The sequence below is a fragment of the Aspergillus tubingensis genome (assembly GCF_013340325.1).
Source record: "Aspergillus tubingensis WU-2223L DNA, scaffold_7, whole genome shotgun sequence".
NCBI classification, from domain to species: Eukaryota; Fungi; Ascomycota; class Eurotiomycetes; order Eurotiales; family Aspergillaceae; genus Aspergillus; species Aspergillus tubingensis.
Genome location: NW_023336281.1, coordinates 2,785,163 through 2,806,465, shown reverse-complemented (window position 1 = coordinate 2,806,465; position 21,303 = coordinate 2,785,163). Strand labels below are relative to the sequence as shown.

General features: G+C 51.8%; 8 protein-coding genes across 8 annotated transcripts; 5 read left to right on the top strand and 3 right to left on the bottom strand.

Annotated features, from left to right (window-relative positions):
- Nucleotides 1–709: 709 nt before the first annotated feature.
- On the bottom strand, nt 710–1,699 carry AtWU_05890 (urea carboxylase-associated family protein; the record flags this gene model as incomplete). Its single annotated transcript, XM_035501000.1, has 2 exons — nt 710–909; nt 961–1,699. 2 exons carry the CDS (start codon nt 1,697–1,699, stop codon nt 710–712), a joined length of 939 nt encoding a protein of 312 aa, XP_035356893.1.
- A 576-nt stretch (nt 1,700–2,275) lies between these two features.
- On the top strand, nt 2,276–6,020 carry AtWU_05889 (GTPase BMS1; the record flags this gene model as incomplete). The annotated part of the gene is made up of 4 exons (XM_035500999.1): nt 2,276–2,333; nt 2,410–2,480; nt 2,547–2,636; nt 2,703–6,020. The coding sequence occupies 4 exons, from the start codon at nt 2,276–2,278 to the stop codon at nt 6,018–6,020; spliced, it is 3,537 nt and encodes a 1,178-aa protein (XP_035356892.1).
- An 843-nt stretch (nt 6,021–6,863) lies between these two features.
- AtWU_05888 (uncharacterized protein) lies at nt 6,864–8,506 on the top strand (the record flags this gene model as incomplete). Its single annotated transcript, XM_035500998.1, has 2 exons — nt 6,864–7,484; nt 7,547–8,506. 2 exons carry the CDS (start codon nt 6,864–6,866, stop codon nt 8,504–8,506), a joined length of 1,581 nt encoding a protein of 526 aa, XP_035356891.1.
- A 485-nt stretch (nt 8,507–8,991) lies between these two features.
- On the top strand, nt 8,992–9,727 carry AtWU_05887 (putative lactoylglutathione lyase (Glo1); the record flags this gene model as incomplete). Its single annotated transcript, XM_035500997.1, has 2 exons — nt 8,992–9,609; nt 9,665–9,727. The coding sequence occupies 2 exons, from the start codon at nt 8,992–8,994 to the stop codon at nt 9,725–9,727; spliced, it is 681 nt and encodes a 226-aa protein (XP_035356890.1).
- A 1,053-nt stretch (nt 9,728–10,780) lies between these two features.
- Nucleotides 10,781–11,629, top strand: AtWU_05886 (TNT domain-containing protein; the record flags this gene model as incomplete). Its single annotated transcript, XM_035500996.1, has 2 exons — nt 10,781–10,849; nt 10,976–11,629. 2 exons carry the CDS (start codon nt 10,781–10,783, stop codon nt 11,627–11,629), a joined length of 723 nt encoding a protein of 240 aa, XP_035356889.1.
- Nucleotides 11,630–13,005: 1,376 nt separating this feature from the next.
- On the top strand, nt 13,006–13,830 carry AtWU_05885 (TNT domain-containing protein; the record flags this gene model as incomplete). The annotated part of the gene is made up of 2 exons (XM_035500995.1): nt 13,006–13,071; nt 13,126–13,830. 2 exons carry the CDS (start codon nt 13,006–13,008, stop codon nt 13,828–13,830), a joined length of 771 nt encoding a protein of 256 aa, XP_035356888.1.
- Nucleotides 13,831–14,459: 629 nt separating this feature from the next.
- Nucleotides 14,460–16,940, bottom strand: AtWU_05884 (CCCH zinc finger and RRM domain protein; the record flags this gene model as incomplete). The annotated part of the gene is made up of 5 exons (XM_035500994.1): nt 14,460–14,813; nt 14,876–15,891; nt 15,957–16,601; nt 16,674–16,792; nt 16,876–16,940. The coding sequence occupies 5 exons, from the start codon at nt 16,938–16,940 to the stop codon at nt 14,460–14,462; spliced, it is 2,199 nt and encodes a 732-aa protein (XP_035356887.1).
- A 717-nt stretch (nt 16,941–17,657) lies between these two features.
- Nucleotides 17,658–20,641, bottom strand: AtWU_05883 (elongation factor 2; the record flags this gene model as incomplete). The annotated part of the gene is made up of 6 exons (XM_035500993.1): nt 17,658–17,675; nt 17,738–19,516; nt 19,573–20,228; nt 20,307–20,364; nt 20,493–20,508; nt 20,634–20,641. The coding sequence occupies 6 exons, from the start codon at nt 20,639–20,641 to the stop codon at nt 17,658–17,660; spliced, it is 2,535 nt and encodes an 844-aa protein (XP_035356886.1).
- Between the last annotated feature and the right edge of the window lie 662 nt (nt 20,642–21,303).

Here is a 21,303-nt window from a genome sequence, read left to right as displayed (position 1 = left end):
AAGATAACTCCTGTCATGGATGTCAAAAGCAGATTCAGGTTAGTGTTGATGTGCGTGCAGTTGCAAAATAGATTTGTCATCTCACTTCTTGCTATTAAAGTACAAGTTAATAAGAAGTTCTCGTCAAGGAATGAGAGTGTCTCCATAGAACCGGCATCCTGCCTATTGTAATGTATCGTTCACTTGGATGAAGATCCATCCATAAAATGGGGACCCCTTAATACACATCCCTGGGGTCCATTTTGGAACCTGTGATAGCTGTCACTGTAGTTGTATCTGACAAAGAGCACATTCCTCACGGACCCTTAGTACTACTGCTACTACTACTACTACTACTACTACTACTACTACTACTACTACTACTACTACTACTACTACTACTACTACTACTACTACTACTTATGTTGGGACGCATCTCTCTATCTGCTCTCCAGATAGACGAGACGCATCATTCTAAGTCTACCAGCAGTTAGTGCCTTGAAGACCTACCTCAACAAACAAAAAAGCCATCTTCAGCGCAAGATAATAAAAGCATTCTGAGTAGGATACCTCAGTCGACTTGTAAACCTCGGTATTGCCGGAAGTCGGTGCTACTATATCAAAAGGTTTATTCAGATTGCTTTGAATAGCCATTCGGTTCGACGTGGTATGCGGACACTCTGGTCATTCATTGTATATTATACATCATATTGTAGATCCTCCCCAACATTTACAGCCCAACATAACCAGATCCGTCATCCACCCTCTGTGGCATCTTCATACCGTGCATACCAGCATACTTGGGGCTTTGAGGCTCTTTCCAGTCATCAAGCACCTTGGAATCCGTCAACTTATACACTTCAACACCTAGGGGACGTGTGGTAGCCCCCATATCTGCCTTCTCCTCCCAGCCCCAGTTTGACAGATCACCTACGACCAAGAATTAGTATCTAACCTCCATGATTGCCGGATAAAACTCACCTCCAGGACATGCCGACAGTGCGCAGAGTACATCAACTTCAGCGAAGAACTCAAAGTACTCTCCCGGCTTTGCAGGAGAAGTCTCCATAAAGTACTTTCCTTCCTCATCGAGTCCCGTCACCTGGAAGACATTGAGCACGTCATGCACGTCAAGCTCTGTCAGACCATACGGAGCAACAGCACGGGTCAGGTTAGAGTGGCAGTGGAAGTCGAAGCTTTCCCCACCCATGACCAGATTCACATAAGGATCACAACGGGTACCAAGAAGGTCGTGCACGCGCCCTCCGAACTGCGTTGTGCCAAAGCCCTTTCCTTCTTTTCGCTTGCCATCCTCATCCAAAACTTCGTGAAGTTGCCCACCTGCTAGCGAATCACCTGTAATGGTAATTAGAGGGCGCAAGTATGGCAGGTTCGACCACAGGCGGTCACCAACCGAGACATGGGAGGCGTGGATCTGACGAGTGCGCGCTGCCCAAAGTCTTTCGCGAGGGTTATTCGCATTCCAGATGTTAAGATCACCCACTTGAGGACCCTTCGGCGTTGTGAGACGGCAGATGTGCCCGGCTGGTACTACCCAAGCTTGGCCCGAGCATGGACGAATAGTGAAGGATGACTCTAGATTTCGTTTGGAGGACTCGGAAGCTGTTTCCGAGATGTTTCGGTACAGCTTTGAGGTAGCATGGACTCCAGAATCAGCAGGAGCTGTATAAGCTGGAGGGGGACGACGCGGAGCAGCCATTGTGGATGTGTCTGGTTGAAGCAGGTCTTAAGGTAATATATTTGGCGGTTCGAGATGACCAGTGTACGCGACCAATGCGAGAGGAATGTACATCTTAGCCCACGCCAGGGGCAGTGAACCTATGCTTTAATAGTACACGACTACCTCGGGATGCCTGCCGATGATCGCAGCGTTCCTTATCGTATTCTGCCCCATACAGCCCCGCTTTGGGGTCCCAGTTCGGGTCCTCTCATGGCCATCACGACGTATTGACACCGGGCCGATATGGAAGGGTTGAGCCCTTATCGAACTCGACCGGGCCGGACGATAACTGATCGCAGAACTGATCTCATTAGTAATTCGTTGCCTGGGGCAGCAATGTTCCCGTTCCGCCTTTTGCCCCCATTTTCTCCGGCGGGAAGATCTCGGCTCGGAAAAAACACCCTCCGGCGAAAGAAAATGGAAATAATAATTTTGGCCGAGCTACTGGACAACGGAAGCAGCTCGCCGATTGCTCGACTTTTTGGTGAAAGCTTTTATCTTTTCACGAGCCGGGGAGAGATTTCTTGAGGGGTCTACAGACCTCGTATATTCAAGATGGAGGAGCAATCCAACAGGGCGCATCGCCCTGCCAAAGAGAAAAAGAAGTACGACGGTATGTAGTACTTCTTCAAAGTCGGATTCGCCGCTTTTCAAGAAAATGGTCGACTAACAGATGTATCGCAACTTAGGCCCGAATCCGAAGGCTTTCGCGTTCTCGAACCCTGGCAAATCGAATAAGGCCGGCGCAAGATCTCACGATGTATGCGCTACTACCCTCTTCAAATTTCCGTACGCAACGGTCACTGATGCTCATTCTGCCGCATAGATTAAAGAGAAGAGACTCCATGTGCCTCTTGTTGATCGCCTGCCCGAGGAGGCTCCGCCGCTCGTCGTGGCTATTGTTGGCCCACCGGGGGTATGTATCTTTACCAATGATGCCATTGTCAAGATTGCAACATGCTAATGCCTTCGCTGCTTTCAGGTTGGAAAAACGACCCTTATCAAGTCCCTGATCCGTCGATACACAAAGCAGACTCTCAGTACCCCTAAGGGACCGTTGACTGTTGTAACCTCAAAACGGCGCCGCCTTACCTTCCTAGAATGCCCCTCCGACTCCCTCGCCAGCATGGTCGATGTGGCTAAGATCGCGGATATTGTGCTTCTGATGATCGACGGAAACTACGGCTTCGAGATGGAGACTATGGAGTTCTTGAACGTTTTGGGCTCTCACGGTATGCCCGGAAATGTGTTCGGTATCCTGACCCACTTGGATCTTTTCAAAAAGCAGAGCACCCTGCGTGCTGCCAAGAAACGCCTCAAGCATCGTTTCTGGAGCGAGCTGTACAACGGTGCCAAGCTTTTCTACCTTTCCGGAGTCGTCAATGGCCGCTACCCCGACCGTGAAGTGCACAACTTGTCCCGCTTCTTGTCTGTCATGAAGAACCCGAGACCGCTCATCTGGCGCAACTCCCACCCTTACGCCCTCGCAGATCGATTCCTCGACATCACGCCGCCTACCCAGATTGAAGAAAACCCGAAGTGTGATCGGACGATAGCGCTCTATGGTTACCTACGAGGCACCAACTTCCCGGCTTCTGGTGCGCGCGTGCATGTTCCTGGTGTGGGTGACTTGACTGTTTCTGGCATCGAGTCTCTCCCCGACCCATGCCCAACACCTTATATGGATCAGCAGTTGGCTAAAGCCACCGGCAAGAATAGCAAGCGCAGGCTGGGAGAGAAGCAGAAGTTGCTTTTTGCTCCTATGTCCGACGTCGGTGGTGTCTTGGTTGACAAGGATGCTGTTTACATCGATGTGAAGACCTCGAACTTTGATCGTGGCGAGGAATCCGACGATGAGGAGCGTGGTCTGGGAGAGCAATTGGTCGTCGGTCTTCAAGGAGAGCGTAAACTTCTGGGTGAGGCAGACAGTGGTGTTCGTTTGTTCCGCGGCGGTGGTGCCATCGGAAAGGCAGATGACGAGGATGAAGCTGTCGGCAGGAAGCACAAGAGAAACGTTCGATTCCTGGACGGCGAACAGGACAATCAGGATGCGGTGGACGATGATGAAGGCTTCGAAAGCGAAGAGGGCGAAGAGGACGAGGAGGACATGGAGCAAGATGAGGAAGAGGATTTGAGCGGTGATGAGGAAGAGGTCGACGCTTCCGCACCGCCAGATTTCGAGGCCAATTTCAAGGAAAGACAAAACGGCAGTGCTCATCAGAAAGAGGACGACATTGCTTTTGCCGACAGTGACTCCGACCTTGGTTCCATCTCATCAGTAGAGGACCAGGTCCTCGATAGCGATGAGGAAGACGAAGACGAAGACGGTGAAGATGATGGCGAGGTCCGTTGGAAGGATAACATGCTTGCCAATGCCAAGGCCCTCCATTCGAAGCGTCCCAAGTACCGTGTTCCTGACTTGTCACGCATGCTTTACGATGAAAGCATCACACCTGCAGATGTGATCCGCCGATGGAGTGGTAAGGAGGAGGCCGACGGAGATGACGATGAAGAGCCTGAAGAGGACGAAGATGCCTTCTTCAGGAAGACAAACGTTGAGGAAGAGGAAGCTGCAGAGTACCGTGCTGTTCCTGAGTACGACTACGCCAAACTAGAAGCCAAATGGCAAGATGCGGACATGATCGAATCCTTGCGGCAACGCTTTGTCAGTGCCAAACTGTCTGGTGGCGACGACGATGATTCGGATGTCGATGATGCCTTTGATGAGGATGACGAGGGTGACGGAGAGTTTGAAGATTTGGAGACCGGTGAAGCTTTCGACGGATTCTCTGACGAAGAAGGCGCCGAGGATGATGAAGCTGCAGAGCCCGAAGGCCCCGTCGACTTGGATGCAGAGCGAGAACGTAATGCGAAGAAGAAGGAAGAATTGAGGCTGCGCTTCGAGGAAGAAGACCGTGAAGGATTCGCTAACTCCAAGGACAATTCCCGGCAGGCCGGTGGCGGAGAAGAAGAATTCGGAGAGGACGAGTGGTACGATATGCAGAAGGCCAAGCTTCAGAAGCAGATCGACATCAACCGTGCTGAATTCGATATGCTTGACCCAGCCTCGAGGGCCCGTGCAGAAGGTTTCAAGGCTGGTACTTATGCACGTATCGTGCTCGAGAACGTTCCTTGCGAATTTGCAACCAAGTTCAACCCCCGCTTTCCTGTGATCGTGGGTGGACTGGCCCCGACTGAAGACAGATTCGGTTATGTACAGATCCGCATCAAAAGGCATCGTTGGCATAAGAAGATCCTGAAGAGCAACGACCCTCTTATCTTCTCTCTCGGTTGGCGCCGCTTCCAGTCCCTGCCGATATACAGCACTTCGGACAGTCGAACCCGTAACCGCATGCTCAAGTACACTCCCGAACACATGCACTGCTTTGGTACCTTCTACGGGCCTCTTGTTGCACCTAACACCGGTTTTTGCTGTCTGCAATCATTCTCGAACAAGACCCCGGGATTCCGCATCGCCGCTACAGGTGTCGTACTGAGCGTCGACGAGCACACGGAGATTGTCAAGAAGCTTAAGCTGACTGGTGTACCCTACAAGATCTTCAAGAACACCGCTTTCATCAAGGACATGTTCAACTCGTCTATTGAAATCGCCAAATTTGAAGGAGCTTCCATCCGGACTGTATCTGGTATTCGTGGTCAGATCAAACGCGCTCTCAGCAAGCCCGAGGGTTACTTCCGTGCTACCTTCGAGGACAAGATTCTCATGAGTGATATCGTCTTCCTTCGCGCATGGTACCCGATCAAGCCCCACCGCTTCTACAACCCTGTCACCAACTTGCTGGATCTGGACGAGGACGGTGTCGGTGACAACGGCTGGAAGGCTATGCGTCTCACTGGTGAAGTCCGTCGTGAAAAGGGAATTCCTACTCCTATGAACAAGGACTCAGCTTACCGCGCCATTGAGCGCCCCGAGCGTCACTTCAACCCTCTTCGTGTGCCACGCCAGCTGGCGGCTGACCTTCCCTTCAAGTCCCAGATTACGAAGATGAAGGGTCGGAAGGACAAGACCTACATGCAGAAGCGTGCTGTGGTCCTGGGTGGTGAAGAGAAGAAAGCACGAGATCTCATGCAGAAGCTTAATACCATGCGCAACGAGAAGCAGGCCAGGCGTGCGGCCAAGCAGGAGGAACGGCGCCAAGTGTATCGTGCGAAGGTTGCGGAGGGTCTGGAAAAGAAGGCCGAGCGGGAGAAGAGAGAGCGGGATGAATACTGGCGCCGAGAAGGTAAGAAGCGCAAGAACCAGGACAGTGAAGGTGGCGGGGGTAAGAAGCGCAAGTAAGGCAACGCTTCCTGCAACGGCATGTTTTTGGGATCTCTACCGGATGTTAAAAGTTTACTGTGAATATGGTCGATGTGTATCTATCTACATGTTGCATGGTGGATGGCGTTGAATCTTACCCGACTATAGCGTCGGACTTCTTATTTCTCTTATTGGATTATTGTTTTTATGTGGATATATTGATGCTCTATACCAGGAATAGACTGAGTTGGTGTTGACTTTTACATTTCTGTGGCTGCCTGAAAGTGGTGCCTGAACCATGCGGTCGAAGTAACCCCACGTGACCGCGCCGCGCAACGCGTCTTGTCTCGTCGCTCGTTGCTGTGCTGGTCCTGGAAGATCTTCCCCATGTTGCCCAGCGCCCACCAGCGCAGTGAACGCTAGCTCTGCATTCAATTTGTTCTCCATGTAGGCGGATTCTCGTCTACATATGGCATCCCTCCTCATCCTTCCCTCGCGCCCCTCAAGCCGATCCATCAGGCATCGGGATTGACGTGCGGAGACCAGCAACGTGATTTTGCTTGTACTTAGTCCCGCCTTGCACGTGTGGATTCTTCGAACGCCATCCCTTGCAGCAAACAGCTTCTCAGGCATTTTGTCTCAGTGGACTGAGTGCTCCTGACAGCTCCGCTTCGGACCTTCCCGTGCCCAACAACGTCAGAAGCGGGCGGTGATCTGCCTCTATTTGACGCTAGACGCCAGGCCGTGTGAGAGCCCTCGTGATTGTTTACCCTCTGCCTCCTCTGCTGCCATCGGAGGAATGTGCAAACGCCACACCCGAGAGCTTATTGAGATTCCTCAGAAGACCTGCAGTGTCAGGTTTCCGCCGCTCATTTTATCAGTATGAGTGGATCGTCGCGGTTAGACGGACGCCCACATGTGCAGAACCCCCAACCCCAAATTGCGTCGCGGAATCTTGCAGAAGCCACCGAACACCACAGCCGCCCAGCTGGGAGCCGCCATCATGACACCATAGATCATAGAAACAGTCGTGTTGGCGTATCGCCACCTAAGCCGGAGTCGTCCATGGCGGTAAACATAACATCAGAGCCACCATCGGATCAGCCGGCATCTAATTCCAATAGACACTTACCACAGTCTTCGGTCTCGACGGGTCTGCCTCCTGTCGCGCAAGGAAAGCACTTCGAATACAATAGAGCGCAAGAAATAATGCACCACCAACTTTCGTCAGAACCCACGGGGACGAGTATACACGCGTCCACTGGTGGGCAACAGATCAGGTCTGAACCATTGGCGTCCACCATTCGGAAGAGCCATAGTCCCTCTATGACGGTACCGGGAAGCCCATCTAAACATAACGCCCCACCGAAGAGGACTGCAGCTGGGATCTCCAAACACCTTGTCGATGCCCCTGGAGCGGACCACCCTTCCGAAGTAGACAGTCCCGATCGACGTCGCTCTCATAGTATTGGCTCCCTATCGCGTGAGAGCAGGATTGCAGCGGTAAGGCTTACTCCTTACATCAATTTCGGCGACTTGTATGTGAATCCTAATTTCAAATTTAGTTGTCCGTTCACCTGCGAACGCGGTTATCGTATGCTGCCGCCAAGGTTGAGAAGAGTAGGAAGATCCATGGCGTCCATGCTCATTCCTTATCGCCTAGTACAGAATCTCTCGCTAAGGTTGGACTGTTGCCCGCCTTCAGCGAGATAGAGGCTCAGCGTTTGGGAGAAAATAGCTCACCAGATGGAACCACAATGTCTGCGCCGGATCCACCCTCAACAACCAGTTTCTACACCCCGAGCGGCCCTGGGCGGCTGTCTCCTGTGGCCCAATCCGCCGATGCCTCGCCACCCTCACACCTCGATCTGCCAAAATCCCATCCCCGTCCAAAACTCGCACCCCCTGCAGATATTGCAAGTGGAAGCCGCAGTCGCCGTCGACGTCCCAACCCCAACGAGCCGCTGCACCACCCGAAAGTTTCTGTGTCACTGCATCGCAGACATCGTTCTCACCAAGAGGTTGGCGTGTCCAGGCCAGCTGCAAATTCAGAGAAGGTGCAGGTCCCTGGGACTCCTCCTCTTGGCCCAATGCGTCAGGCTTCTTATAACGGTACGGTTGGTCATCAAAACCACAATCGAAATAGCGCTATGGAACAGGACGCTATTGAAACTCTGCTTTTCATGTCTAGTCCTGGACATTCGGGCTATCACTCAAGCTCCCAGCATTCCCAACGTCAACGAAATATATTTCAGAGCAGCCACGATTCCAGAAGCTCGGCCTCTCGAGTGCCCCATAGTCAAGACTCTCAAGTCAGTAATCCCCGTGGTCGGCCTATGCCAGTTTCAAACGATCAAGGGATTGGTCTAGAATCGCACGCTGGAGACGAGATCGACCGGATTCTGGATCAAATGGACAGTGACAGCGATGACGAAGTCAAGTTTGCTTCGACCCAGTCCAGCTTCACGGACCATGGCTCTAAGCAAGCTGACAGCTCTCAAGAGCATAACCGACGAGGTGGATGAGAGGCATTCGGACACAGCCCTTGGTGTTCAGCCTGCCTGCCTTTCTAAGCTCACATGTACGGCTCAAAATGGCAGTCATCAACAGGACAGGGGCAACACTTGCCCTGGTTTGCATATACTCTTTGGTACCCCAACCTGAAGAATCGCTATTGGAGTCGCACTTAAATTGGGTCAAATATCTGGTTCAGGCCAGCCCTAGATTACTCTTACAATTGCGATTACTATATCCTCAGACGAAAGGAACGGTCGTGGCGTTCTCAACATCATGTTTCCATGGTCCACTAATGCCACTATCTGCTCAAACAGGTCATTATTCGGTCATACTTGGAGAATCTTCCACCATTGTGCTCCTTAGCTCCTATAAGGGGCTTCGCTACGTAGAGCATCCCGCGCGCATTGGTCCCATTGCTGGTACAGGTTTCCTCCGGCTTGCGTGCAAACAACTTGCGCTCTTCCAAGCTACAATCTTTCGTCACGCCAAAGAAATGAATGAAGCAACACCTTCCGCATCTCAATCATCTCCTTTCGAGGCTGGCATCTATCTTCCTGGGGGTCATAACACAGACCCGCCTCTGACAACCGACACGGTCGGTTACCGATTGAATCACTTTATGCTCCGCATCCGAGATCCTCAGCGCACTCTGCATTTCTACGTCCATCTCATGGGCATGCGCACCATTTTCACCATGAACGCCGGCCCTTTCACCATGTACTACCTTGGCTATCCCCCCACTCCCAGCGACCGCGCCGACCTTTCTGCCTGGGCCTTCCGAGTCGCCAACGTCCGTGAACTCACCCAGACCATCGGGCTGCTGGAGTTTTACCATATTCATGGGACTGAGAAGGATAAAGAGTTTAGAGTGTCTACAGGGAATTTGCCTCCTAACCTGGGATTTGGCCATCTAGGCTTCACTGTCCCGGATGTTCCTGCGGCTGTCGAGCGACTGAGGGGGGAAGGTGTACACGTGCTGAAAGAGGTTGGGGATAGTTCCAGGGGCAGTGTTCCTCTCAGTGCTTGGGAAGAGCATCGCGGCTTGGGGACGGGGGATGTACATCCAAAGTTCAAGGAGATTTACGATCAGATTGCGTGTGTGGCTGATCCGGTGGGCTGACCTGACTCTATCAATCACAGTACCTAATTCATTGACGGTTGCTTAGGATGGATACATGGTTGAACTTGTTCCACAGAACATGCAGGATCAATGGGCCCGGTCTCGTTGATTTCATTGGGAAGTGAATCATGTGACTTGGAATATGTGGGTTATAGCAACCGCTCAGAGTGATTATCTACACTTACCCCTTGGGGTCAATGATAACTGTCAACCCTGAAAGCCAAAGCCACAAATTCCATTCCACAACCAGTACAAACTCCGCGGGACTTTCTACCCGGTTCCCTTTTCAAGGGTAATACTCTAGTAGCACGTCTCCCCACACTTCCATTGTAATAGTCTTTTTGTATGTGAATTGAATACAGTAGGAGCGTCCACTGGTCGAGCAATCAATCCCTCCCAAGCAGCTCACAGAATGGCCCCTAAAAACTACCAGTACCACTACTATCACTACTATCACTACCAAAGCTAGTTGCTGTCTTCACTCAGCTAGGCCTAAACAAGCCTCACACGCGTCCTTCCCTATCCATCCGTCTCTCAGCTAAGTCAAGCCCGCCAACAGCTACGCATCGGGCCTTCCGTCCTATTCCCCGCATATTTCCTGTAGAGTTCTTTCCGTATTGGGTCTAGCAAATATTTGTTATATTAGGAGAGGAGTAGTACAAGGGCTATTTAGAAAAATTGATAAACAAATAGATAAATGGTGCTAGGGTTCTCTTGCGAGTGTATAGGGTGTACTAAGTATTCTGTCTCTCTTTTTTCCCCCATCTTTCTTGGATGTTTCTTTTATAGAGAGCAGATTTATTGTTCAAGATGCGAGTTATTTGATAGTAATGTCAGACACAAACTTCATGCAGCAATTCAATTTGTGGTCCTACTTGGGTGTTTTCGGGCTTGGGTGTACATTCTCGTAGCTAAGTATATAGCATTCCACCATAGGTTACGGAATGACATCTAGGTATGTCCTTCCGTCCCTCTATTTCTCCCTTTCTTGGGTATAGTGAGAAGGAATCGTTGTGAATGATGAGATGGATGGAAAACAAAATAGTATATAAGTCAGGTATTACCATCTCAAGGATGTAGTCTTCAGTCTTGCAGATAGGTCATACAAATTGATTGGCCTCCAGCTCGTCTCAGTACCTACTAGTAGTACCTAGTAATCACCATGGTTATCCTTGCCCGAGTCTCGCTACTTCTTGTCCCGTTACTGGGGACTTTGTCTCATGCAATTCAGGTACGGAGTCCCAATTCAACCCCTCTCATCATAGTACCATGGATGTATATACATAGTAGAGAGAATGGGGGAGGGAGGCAAAAAGCGGAGAAGCACGTACACTAACACCACCCCATCCTCCGACAGGCCGAAGACTATCCCTCAACCTGCGTCGATGCCTGCGACGGCATAGAGCCGGATCCGACCGACACGAGTTATTACTGCGACTACTGCATCTGCAAGAACAAATTGCTAGGATGGGCCAATTTCCAACCGACCGACAACTTCACCGACATGTTTACCGACTGGGTTCCACTGGGCGACCTCTGTCCGAAAGATTGGCTCTGTACCTGGGCGAACTGGACCGACAATGGATTCAACCCCACTTATAGCAAACTTGTCTATCCACCCAACAATGGCTTCAATGGCTGTCCCAAGAATGTGAGTCTAGGGGTTGGCACCTTGGTGGACCGCTTTGGTACGCAAAATGGCAGTTATCTCGCCCCGGCGGACACTCCGTACGGACAGCGATCCATCGGGCCAAGTAGTCTGAACAAGTACAATGGTAGTACCATGTACAACTACTGGAGATTCAATGTGACTGAGGAGTTTGTGGCTTTGGGTGGGGAGATCCTGCCGTGGTATGGCCAGCCTGGAGGTGGCTGGCAGTGGTATGCGAATGTAACCCAGTTGCAAATTGACGGCAAGCTTAAGTTGGTCGGAGCCACGACTTTTGGGGTTAATGAAGCTTGGGAGGCTGCTGGGCCGATGGAGAGAGTCTATGGTCTTCAGGATTATTAGGTGGTAGCTGAAGTGTAGTGCTGGCGATGGGAATTGTGCATTGCACGGACCCTGTTCCTCGGGCAGCGGAGGTAGGGGGTGCTTGAGAACTGGGGTGTATGCCGTTACTAGTAAAGACAATACAACTTTCTATATATTCAATAAGTAGCTGGAGTATCCTTGCAGGCTTCATTATATTTGGATGTCGTAATGTGGAATGAAAGACTGAGATGAGAGTCGAGCCTCATGACTGCCACCACGGCTTTCCTTGGTGTTCACTGGGATATATCGGTGGTGACCAGTCTTAGGGGTCCGAGTAACAAGTTCACAATTAGGCATTGAAAGAGGGAGAAGCTGTTGAAAGAGGGAAAGCGATATGGAGATGAAATATAACGGAAAGAGCAAGATGAAAAACAAAATAGGCAGGAAATAAACGAGCAAGGTCACGGGATTTTGGCATGTCTGAACTAGATCCCTGGTGGGATACTACAGCAGCAGCATCGGTCTTGAAAAGACCCCATCCACAGCAAGGTCCAAGGTACTGCCAAAAGATATGGTAGTCTGGCCACAACAACCTTGCAATAGCTTCAGAATAAAGACTTAAGCATTAAGCAGGCGTAACGAGCCTCAGGTGTTCAATGAAACATTAACTATATTAGTTGTGGATTGAATCCTCAGGCTCTCATGGCCTGATGCTAACAGCGTAATTCCCTTCGACAGCCAAACAATCACTCCATATCTTGAAGGATCAACAGTCTCCTCCCTCCACCCAATAGAGGATCAAAAAGCTCCGCGGGGATCGGCATTTAGATACCGAACCCTGCCTTACTCCATGCCATATACCCGGGCTTACCGATGCCGATACCCTTCTCGAATTGGCAGATGACTTGAAGCATTCCTGCGATCTACTTTGGCTCTTACTCGTACGAGTAAGTAGTTGCAGTCTAAAACATATTTCATCGTGGAGTTCGGGTGAACATGGCTAGCAGATCATTGCAGTCAAACATGCCTTTTTCCTGTCTCATAAACCAGCTCCCACTTCTTCACAGTTTCCTTGTAGATTGGGGTTTCTCTTTGCCTAGGTAAGTAACTGCTGCGTACATACTAAAGGAATTGGAATGAGATACGTCAGGTGAGTAGTAGCTATTTACCAAGTATAGTAGATGCTGACTGGTGATATGCATACCGAGAATGGCGTTGGTATGGGTAATTAGCATAAAAATACAATGACTGACTGCATTCCTTGTGTACTCAGTAGGAGTTGATCATCATGGTGAAATCATCTTTCAAAAAGCATATAAAGGCGTAGAAGATCAGGATCTATCGTTCCTGTTCATCAACTTCAAGTCCACACGCTTATTTTACTTCGGATTAATCGATCCCATTCAACAACGACCATGGTCCTCCTTTCCCGCGCACTGCTCGCTCTCCCATTGCTGGGCTCACTAGCCCTTGCAGATGTGGTAAGTCAAGTCGACGCAAAAAAGTTTTCAAGTAACCCATACTAACCCACCTAGACACAGGAAAGTGCCATCCCAGAGACATGCGGCCAGAACTTCTGCGATGGCATACAGCCGAAGGAAGGAGATCCCGTACAGGGAAAGTTCTTCTGTAGAGACTGTCTCTGCCAAAACAAATGGCTGGGTCCAACGGTCATCGATACGTCCGGCAACTGGACCAACATCTTCGAGGGATGGAAACCGTTTGGGGACCTGTGTCCTCGCGAATGGCTCAACAAGTGGGCCAAATGGAACGTGAAACCCTGGCAAGATCCACCGTATCCGGACGACGATGGCTTCAAAGCCGGCTCTCTACCAGGAGGCCCCCGCGTTGGCAGCTGCGTGGACCGCTTCGGCAGTCCTTATGGTGGGTTTCTGGCCCCTCTGGGCACTAAGTACAGCGCACGGGCTATCCCGCCGAAGAACCTGAATAAGTATTCGAATAGCCCGCAGTTCAATTACTACGTTTATCAGGTGGCGAAGCCGTTTATTGCCCAGCAAGGGGAAATTGCTCCGTGGTTCGATCAACCTGGGGGTGGCATCCAGTGGTATGTGGCTAATGGCCTGGAGTTCTTGGTAGATCATGGCGTTCTGGTACGCGTCAATGTCGAGGCTTGTCATGAGGATGGCGTTGCGGAGTGGGATGAGGGAGCAAATGCTCCTAGCTTGGAGGCATGGGAGAGTCTGGAGCCGGCGCAGGGGGATCCAATGTTCTATCATTGAGCGAGGCGTAGGCGTTTGAGGGCTGCTGCTGGATGATGAAATTGCATCATCTGGCAAATCCTCTGAAGGACTTGCCTCGAAGAAGAGGTATATATGCCATGGTACGGAGATAAGGGAGGAACCAATAACGGATGGACGAGGATTTTTTTCTTTTCTTCTTTTCTTATGCTCATCGGAATAGTAGTTAGAAGTAGTTGCAATAATCATAATACAATATTCTCATGATGGTCGTACTTGGTCCTAAGTCATATAGGATGGTGGTTACATCGAATATATTACCATCAGACCACGTGAACAGTACTTATAGCATCATCACCCATGAGTTGCATCTGCAGAGTCACATAACTATCGTACAAGCCTAAAGGCCAGAGAAAATCGAGCCAGGTACATACATACATATACATATACATACCCAGCATAGTCTATCACATCAAAGCAAATAGGGATCAAAGAAGAAGACACTGACGACTACTTTATGCAACGAGACAAGAAAAGAACCATTTTCCCTTCCCCAGAAGACGCCAGGAATATGAAAAACAAGTGCAGACATATCTATCTATCAATCCATCCATCAGTCCATCCCATCATGAGCATGATTTACACTCGAAAGCAGGTAGGTAGAATCTACTCTACTCCACTCCCCAACTGTCATCCACCTCCGCCACATCGTAGTCCACATCGTGCGGGCCGTCCTTGCGTGCTCCGCTCTGTTCCGGTAGCATGGATGGCCCCGTTGCGTTGTCCATTACCGTGTCCTCATCTGACCCTGTCTTATTGGTATCCGAGCCAGGGCCGGATGTTGTGCCGCTGGCTGGGAGGGTGATAGGGGGGTTAGGGACCCAAGTGAGCTGGACTTGGCCTACCGAGGGGATGTCTCGTGTTCCAAACATGAACTTCTCGGCTAGGTAGCGTTCCTTGAAGGCTACGATGACTGAGTCGGGTTGGTCTGGGTTGGGCTCGATGGATTCGTATTCGCCGACGCCCTGGTATATTGTGTTAGCTTTGAATGTGTAAAATACGGTAAGACTGGAGGCAGAAAACTTACAATGAGGTATTGTCTTAAGGCCTCGTCCTTCTCAGAGTTGGCCTCCACACCGGAGACAGCTACCCTACGGGGTCGGTTGTCGAGACGTAGAACACCACCTCTGCCGCGAGCAGCGCCGCCACGACCACGATATCCACCGCGGAAGGACGGGTCGTAACCACGGCCCCGGGGCGGAAATCCACCACGAGCACCGAATCCTCTTCCGCGACCGCGGTAGGAGTACGGTGCGCCCGCACCAGCACCGTTGGGGTCGATACCAAGACTCTTCGCTTCGGCTTCAAGAGCGGCCAGCTGTGCACGAAGCTGCTGGGTCTGGTCACTAGCATTCTCCTGTGACACACCCGCTTCGTCGGCCGGAGAGGCGCTGCCATCACCGCCTTCTTTTCCGCCAAGCTTTTGCATCAGACGAAGCTTCTCTTCCTGCTGCTTCTTAAGGAGCTCGTCGCGCTGTCGCTCGAGGGCTTGTTTTGCTTCCTCGGTCTCCTTGCGCTTCTTTAACTTCTCCTCGTGCGCCCGCTGGGCTTCCTCTTGCTGTCTCTCAAACTCTTCGCGGTTGAAAGCTGGTCCCTCGTTCATGGCGTCGCCGGCAGGAGACCGATGGTCACCATTGCGATCACCCTTGGGCTTATGCCAGTAGACTTTGACGAATCGGTTATCAAAGATCACCTTGGGACTAGACCATGCCCGTTTAGCAGCTGCGTGGTTATCGTAGGTAATCAAGGCCAGTCGCCGGTGTGGTTGTAGAGTGACCTCAGTGATCTCGCCATATTGTGAAAAGAACTCTCGGATCGTGGCTTCGTCCATCTTATCATCAGGAATCTGCTCAACAACAATGGTCGTGATCGTCGTATCCTCGTTAGGCCCAGCAGAAGAGAATTCAGAGCGTCGTCCCCTGCCTCCAAAGCCACCCCGGTCCCCACCACGACCGCGGCCGCGACCTCTGTCGCTGCCTCGCATAGGTGTATCCGTGCGCCTTTGGAAGTCGGTGATGAGGTTGGAGGATTTTGGATCATATTCTAAAAAAACCCCCATCATTAGCAGAGTTCGTTCAGCAGCCAACGCAATCAATCCGCCCACTCACCATCTTCCTTGGAAGACCCTGGCATGGCATCGTGCTGGTACGGGCATGTAGCGCCAAGGTAGCAGATACCCTGAGTCTCATAGAACGGACACCGCTCCGAACTCTTGGGTCCCATCTTGTCCGGCTGCTGGCCGGCCCCGGCGCCCGGGGGTGGTATCGGCATCGGAGGCATGCCCGGCATTTGAGGGAAACCCATGCTCTGAAGAGCCATCATCGCTGCCATCGGATCATTCTGGTCAAAGCCGGGGAACGCAGGAGGCATCACTGGGAATCCCGCTGCACCAGGATGGAACTGTCCCGGACCAGCCGGTCCTGCGCGGCCGCCGTCCCTACCCATCCAATCTCCCCGGCCACCGCCACGCCCCCGGCGAGGGGTCTTGTATGTGCGATGGTGGGGTCCATCGTCGCGCTCCTGATCGGCCTGGAATCCCTCGTGGTAGTTACGCTTGCGATTGAAATTGGAGCCATCAGCTTGCGACTGTGGAATGCCGTAGGGGCCATTTGCTGGGCCGGAGGGAGCTCCAAAGGCCTGCTGCTGTTCCGAAGCTGATCCTGCAGCACCATCATGGGACATCGCGGCGGTTTGAACGGGCTGCGGCTTGGGCGCAAACGTTGTGAAGAGTTCATCGACAAACTGAACAGTGTCTAGATATGCAATAAAAGCCAGTGAGCCAACTGCGCTTTCTCCGCGCAAGCAAGTACCTCAACATGACTAACGTTCTCTCAAGAAGTCTTCCAGATTGTCCACCGAAGCCTTCCGGATCTCTTCGTCCGGGGCATCTGTTCGGATAAGCGCCAGGACGTAATCGGCAAGCACGTCAGAATCGGCATCCGATCTGAACCGGAGAGTTATTCGTTAGCTTGTGATACAGCGCAGGGAACGTCTTGGAGAAGCAGTCGCCGGGCAGATGAGCCTTACATATCTTCCAGTTTCCTCACTACCCACGACTTCACCTCAGTCGCTTGATCCTCGGTGAGCTGCATGTTGTCGCGCAAGGTTGAAACCGTGCCAGGCGACTGTTGCCGGAAAGGAATAGATCCTCGAGGAGCTTGAAGAGGCAGCAGGCGTTACTTGGCGGCGCCCGAAAAAAGGTTTGGGTGAGGGATCAAAAACGGCGTCGAAAATGCGGGTGATGAATATAGTGACGAAAGAAAGGTTTGCCGGTGAATTTAATCAGAGACTTGCGCAAGTCATTGTGTGATGAAGGAAAGACGTGCGAGGAGATAGCAACAGAGCTTTGCGGACCAAAAAAGCCGGGGAAACGCGAGCGACGCGGATGACAGTCTCACCACGTGACCTACGCTGGGAGAGCTGCCCGGTTGACCTACCACATCACGTCACCACCGACGCTGCTACTATTCTCCTATCTGGCCTACAAACCAACTACGAGTCTGAAGTGACGATGTACTAAAAATGAACTTGAAAACCATCATATTTTTTTCATGTCCAATCGAGGGAATAGGAAAGGAGCTATGGAAAATCCCTCGCGGTCGTTAACGTAAAAATAAAGCCATCGCAGATGCTCGTGCACAGCTCGATTCTACTTCTCTAAGCGGTCGAAAATCCACATACGACATTAAGCTGTTTTTCTTTTATATCCTCCCCCTCAATGTAGACAGGGTATTGCATTCGTCAATCTCATAAACAGAGGATTCCATCCATCACAAGTTCGAAATTTAGTCGGCTTGTAAGGAAGGTTTTTACAGCTTGTCGTAGTACTGTTCATATAAGTTAGCTTCGTGATCTCATCAGAGGAATAGAAATACGGGGTTCAACTTACGTTCTCGTAGCCGGGAACCTGCTCCTTGAGACCCTTGCGCTTACGCATCTCAGTGACGACCTGACCAGGCTTGGTGGAGGGGTCAAGAGGAGATCCACCGGGGAGGACAGCCCAGTGGTCGAAGACAGACTGGGGGAAGGCCTGTCCACCGGTGGCCTGACGAAGCTCGCCGGGGAAACCGAAGGACTCGTTGACGGGCAGGTAGGCCTTGACGTTGAAGAGAGGAGTACCAGGGCGCTGCTCCTCGGTGTAGACGTGACCACGACGGCGGGTAAGGACACCGTAGATACCACCCATGGCCTGCTCGGGGACCTGGATCTCGACGTTGAAGATGGGCTCCAGGATACCGGGGTCGGCAAGCATGGTAGCAGCATACAGGACACGACGAGCGGTGGGGATGATCTGACCACCACCACGGTGAATAGCATCAGCGTGCAGAGTAACATCAAGGATGTTGAAGCGGATAGAGCGCATGGGCTCCTCAGCGACGGGACCCTCACGGGTGGCCCACTGGAAACCAGAGACGAAAGAGTCCTTGATTTCGTTGAGGTACTGGACGGCCTTGGTCTGGTCAACCAGCAAGTTGGCACCGGTGGTGTCGGGACCGAAGCACCAAATCTTACGGGCATCGGTGACATCCCAGCCGTACTCGTCAGCAAGGAGACGGGCACGAGCCTTGAAATCATCACGGGGGGTGATCTTGCCAGCCTCAATGGCCAGGGAGACCTCCTCGTCAAGGGGCTGGGCAGTGAGGTACAGACGGTTGTGCTTGTTGGGAGACTTGGACAGAGCAGTCATGCTGGAAGTGCCAGAGACGGTCTCACGGTAGGAGACGACGGGGTCGGAGATACGAAGGGGAACACCAGCGTGGTCCTCCTCGAGATCCTTCAGGCAAATTTCGAGGTGAAGCTCACCAGCACCAGCAACGACGTGCTCACCAGACTCGTTGATCATGGTCAGGACACAAGGGTCAGACTTGGACAGACGCTTAAGACCTTCGACCAGCTTGGGCAGATCCTGAGCGTTCTTGACCTCAACGGAACGCTGGACGACGGGGGAGACGGAGAACTTCATGACCTTCATGTTGTGGGCAGTCTCGGAGGTGGTGAGGGTACCAGACTTGAGCAGGAACTGGTCAACACCGACCAGACCGACGATGTTACCGGCGGGAACATCCTCAATGGGCTCGACGAAACGACCCATCATAAGGATGGTACGCTGGATGTTCTTGACGAACAGGTCCTCCTTCTTGCCAGGGACGTAGTTGGGACCCTGGATACGGACCTTAAGACCGGAGCGGACGGTACCGGAGTAGACACGACCGAAAGCGTAGAAACGACCCTTGTCGGAGGTGGGAACCATCTTGGAGACGTAAAGCATCAGAGGAGCCTTGGGGTCACAGTCGCGGATACCGACGGCGCAGTCGTCGTCGGAGGGACCCTCGTAGAGAGTCTCACCACGGTACTTCTGGGCAGTAACGGGGGAGGGAAGGTGGATACAGATCATCTCCAACATGGCATCAGCGGCGGGGAGGAACTTGCGCATGACAGCCTTGAGGAGCTGCTTGCCAGCAAGGTCCTTCTCGTCGTTGGAAAGCTTGACCTCAAGCTTCTCGAGGAGCTTGGGGATCTCGTCCTTCTTGTCGTTGTTGATGGTCTGGAAGATCTTGAAGATGGGGTCCAGAACGAACATGTTGAAGGCACGCTCAACGGGCTTGCCGTTGACCTCAGGCTGGGTCTTGGTCCACTTCTTGGTGGAGGGGTTGAAGTAGTTGTCACCCTGTTTTGATTGTTAGCGAAATTCATACACTGACGAGATGATGGGTTGCTCCATACCCAGAGACGCTCAAGCATCTTCTTGCGGTCAACACCGAACTTCTTGGCGAACTTGACGGCGAACTGGCGGACGGTGAAAGCCCAGCCGTGGAGACCGGAACCGAAGGCAACGGTACCCTTCTCGGCGTAGACCTGGACATCACCAAGAGCCTTGTCGAAGTAGGTGGCGATGATGACGTTGACGGACTCGATGGTACGAGAGAAGGACTGGTACAGGTCCTCCTTGGAGACCTGGAGCTCGAGCAGAGCACGGTCGACCTTGTTGATGATCAGGACGGGCTTGATACGCTCAGTCAGGGCCTGACGAAGGACAGTCTCGGTCTGGACACAGACACCGGAGACACAGTCGACGACGACCAGGGCACCGTCAGTGACACGCAGAGCAGCAGTGACCTCAGAGGAGAAGTCAACGTGACCGGGGGAATCGATCAGGTTGATCAGGAACTCAGAGCCATCGACCTTCTGGGGGATCTCCTTGAGATCCTCCTCATCGGGGAACTTGGCGTAGAGGGAGATGGCAGTGGACTTGATGGTGATACCACGGTCCTGCTCATCGGGACGGGTGTCCATGTAACGACCCTCACCAGCCTTAGCAGCCGAGATAATACCGGCACGCTGGACCAGGGAGTCGGAAAGGGTGGACTTTCCGTGATCGACTATGGTTGCTGGTCAGCGAGGTTCATTCGAAAGATACATGGCCATCCATGATGCCAAGACCTGGATCAAGCACATACCGTGAGCAATGACGGACATGTTACGGATGTTGGCCGGGCGGTCCATCAGGCCGCGGATCTATTCCCAGCATTAGTACACTTCCATCCTCGTTGATTGATTGCTTTTCCCAAATCTGGGCCGGGGTTGCCCTCTCAGATGTCGAAAAGCAGCCCGATGCAGGTGGGTGCGGGGAACATAGAACGGACCTCTTCGATAGTGAAGCTATAGATAACATCGTTAGCACGTTATTCCAAGTTTCCAAGATATGATGCAGATCCGTCAACCCATCTAATGCGATAGTATAGCATCGCTATAGAGATTGACAGGGAGTGTGTGGGTGAACGTACTTGACCATCTTGACTGATTTTTCTCGTCAACTGCCGTAGAGGCGGGGTTTCGTAAAAAAAGAAAATAAAAAGGAAGAACGACACACAAAGGACCAAGATCGAGAGCTAGCTCGACCGAGGGATCAAATAGGACAAGAAAGGCCTATGTGCGCTGCTCCGGGGAAAGAGACAGAGATGGCTTCGCGGAGGAAGGTGAAGGAAGGAAAAAGAGAGAAGAGGGAAGGGAAGAGGGCGGATGGAGAGGAAGAGGGGAAAAGAGGGAAGGAAAGCGAGAGGGCGGCGGGTGGGGACACTTTTTTTTGTGCTGGTGGGATTTTTTCCGATTTCAAATCTGGGATGTGCGTTTTTTCTTGTCGGGCCCCTCGTTTCCTTACCGTTTCACTGCTTAGCGTCGGTTACTTTTCTTTACCCTCCAGTATCTAGTATCTTTTCTTTTCTCTTTTTCAGTGCCCACCAGTCCTGCTTATCGTAATAGTTATGAATCAAGGGAAATACGTACTGGGTAATAATAATGGTAGATTGTGGATGAGTATCCGTAATGACGGCTGAACTACTATACTGCACAACTACTAGTATTAGGACTCATCATCAATACCTACCTCGTTCGATTTCCTCTCTGGGTGCCCGCACTTCCCAGCAGCACAGACTGACTGGAACTAAGGTAATGGGA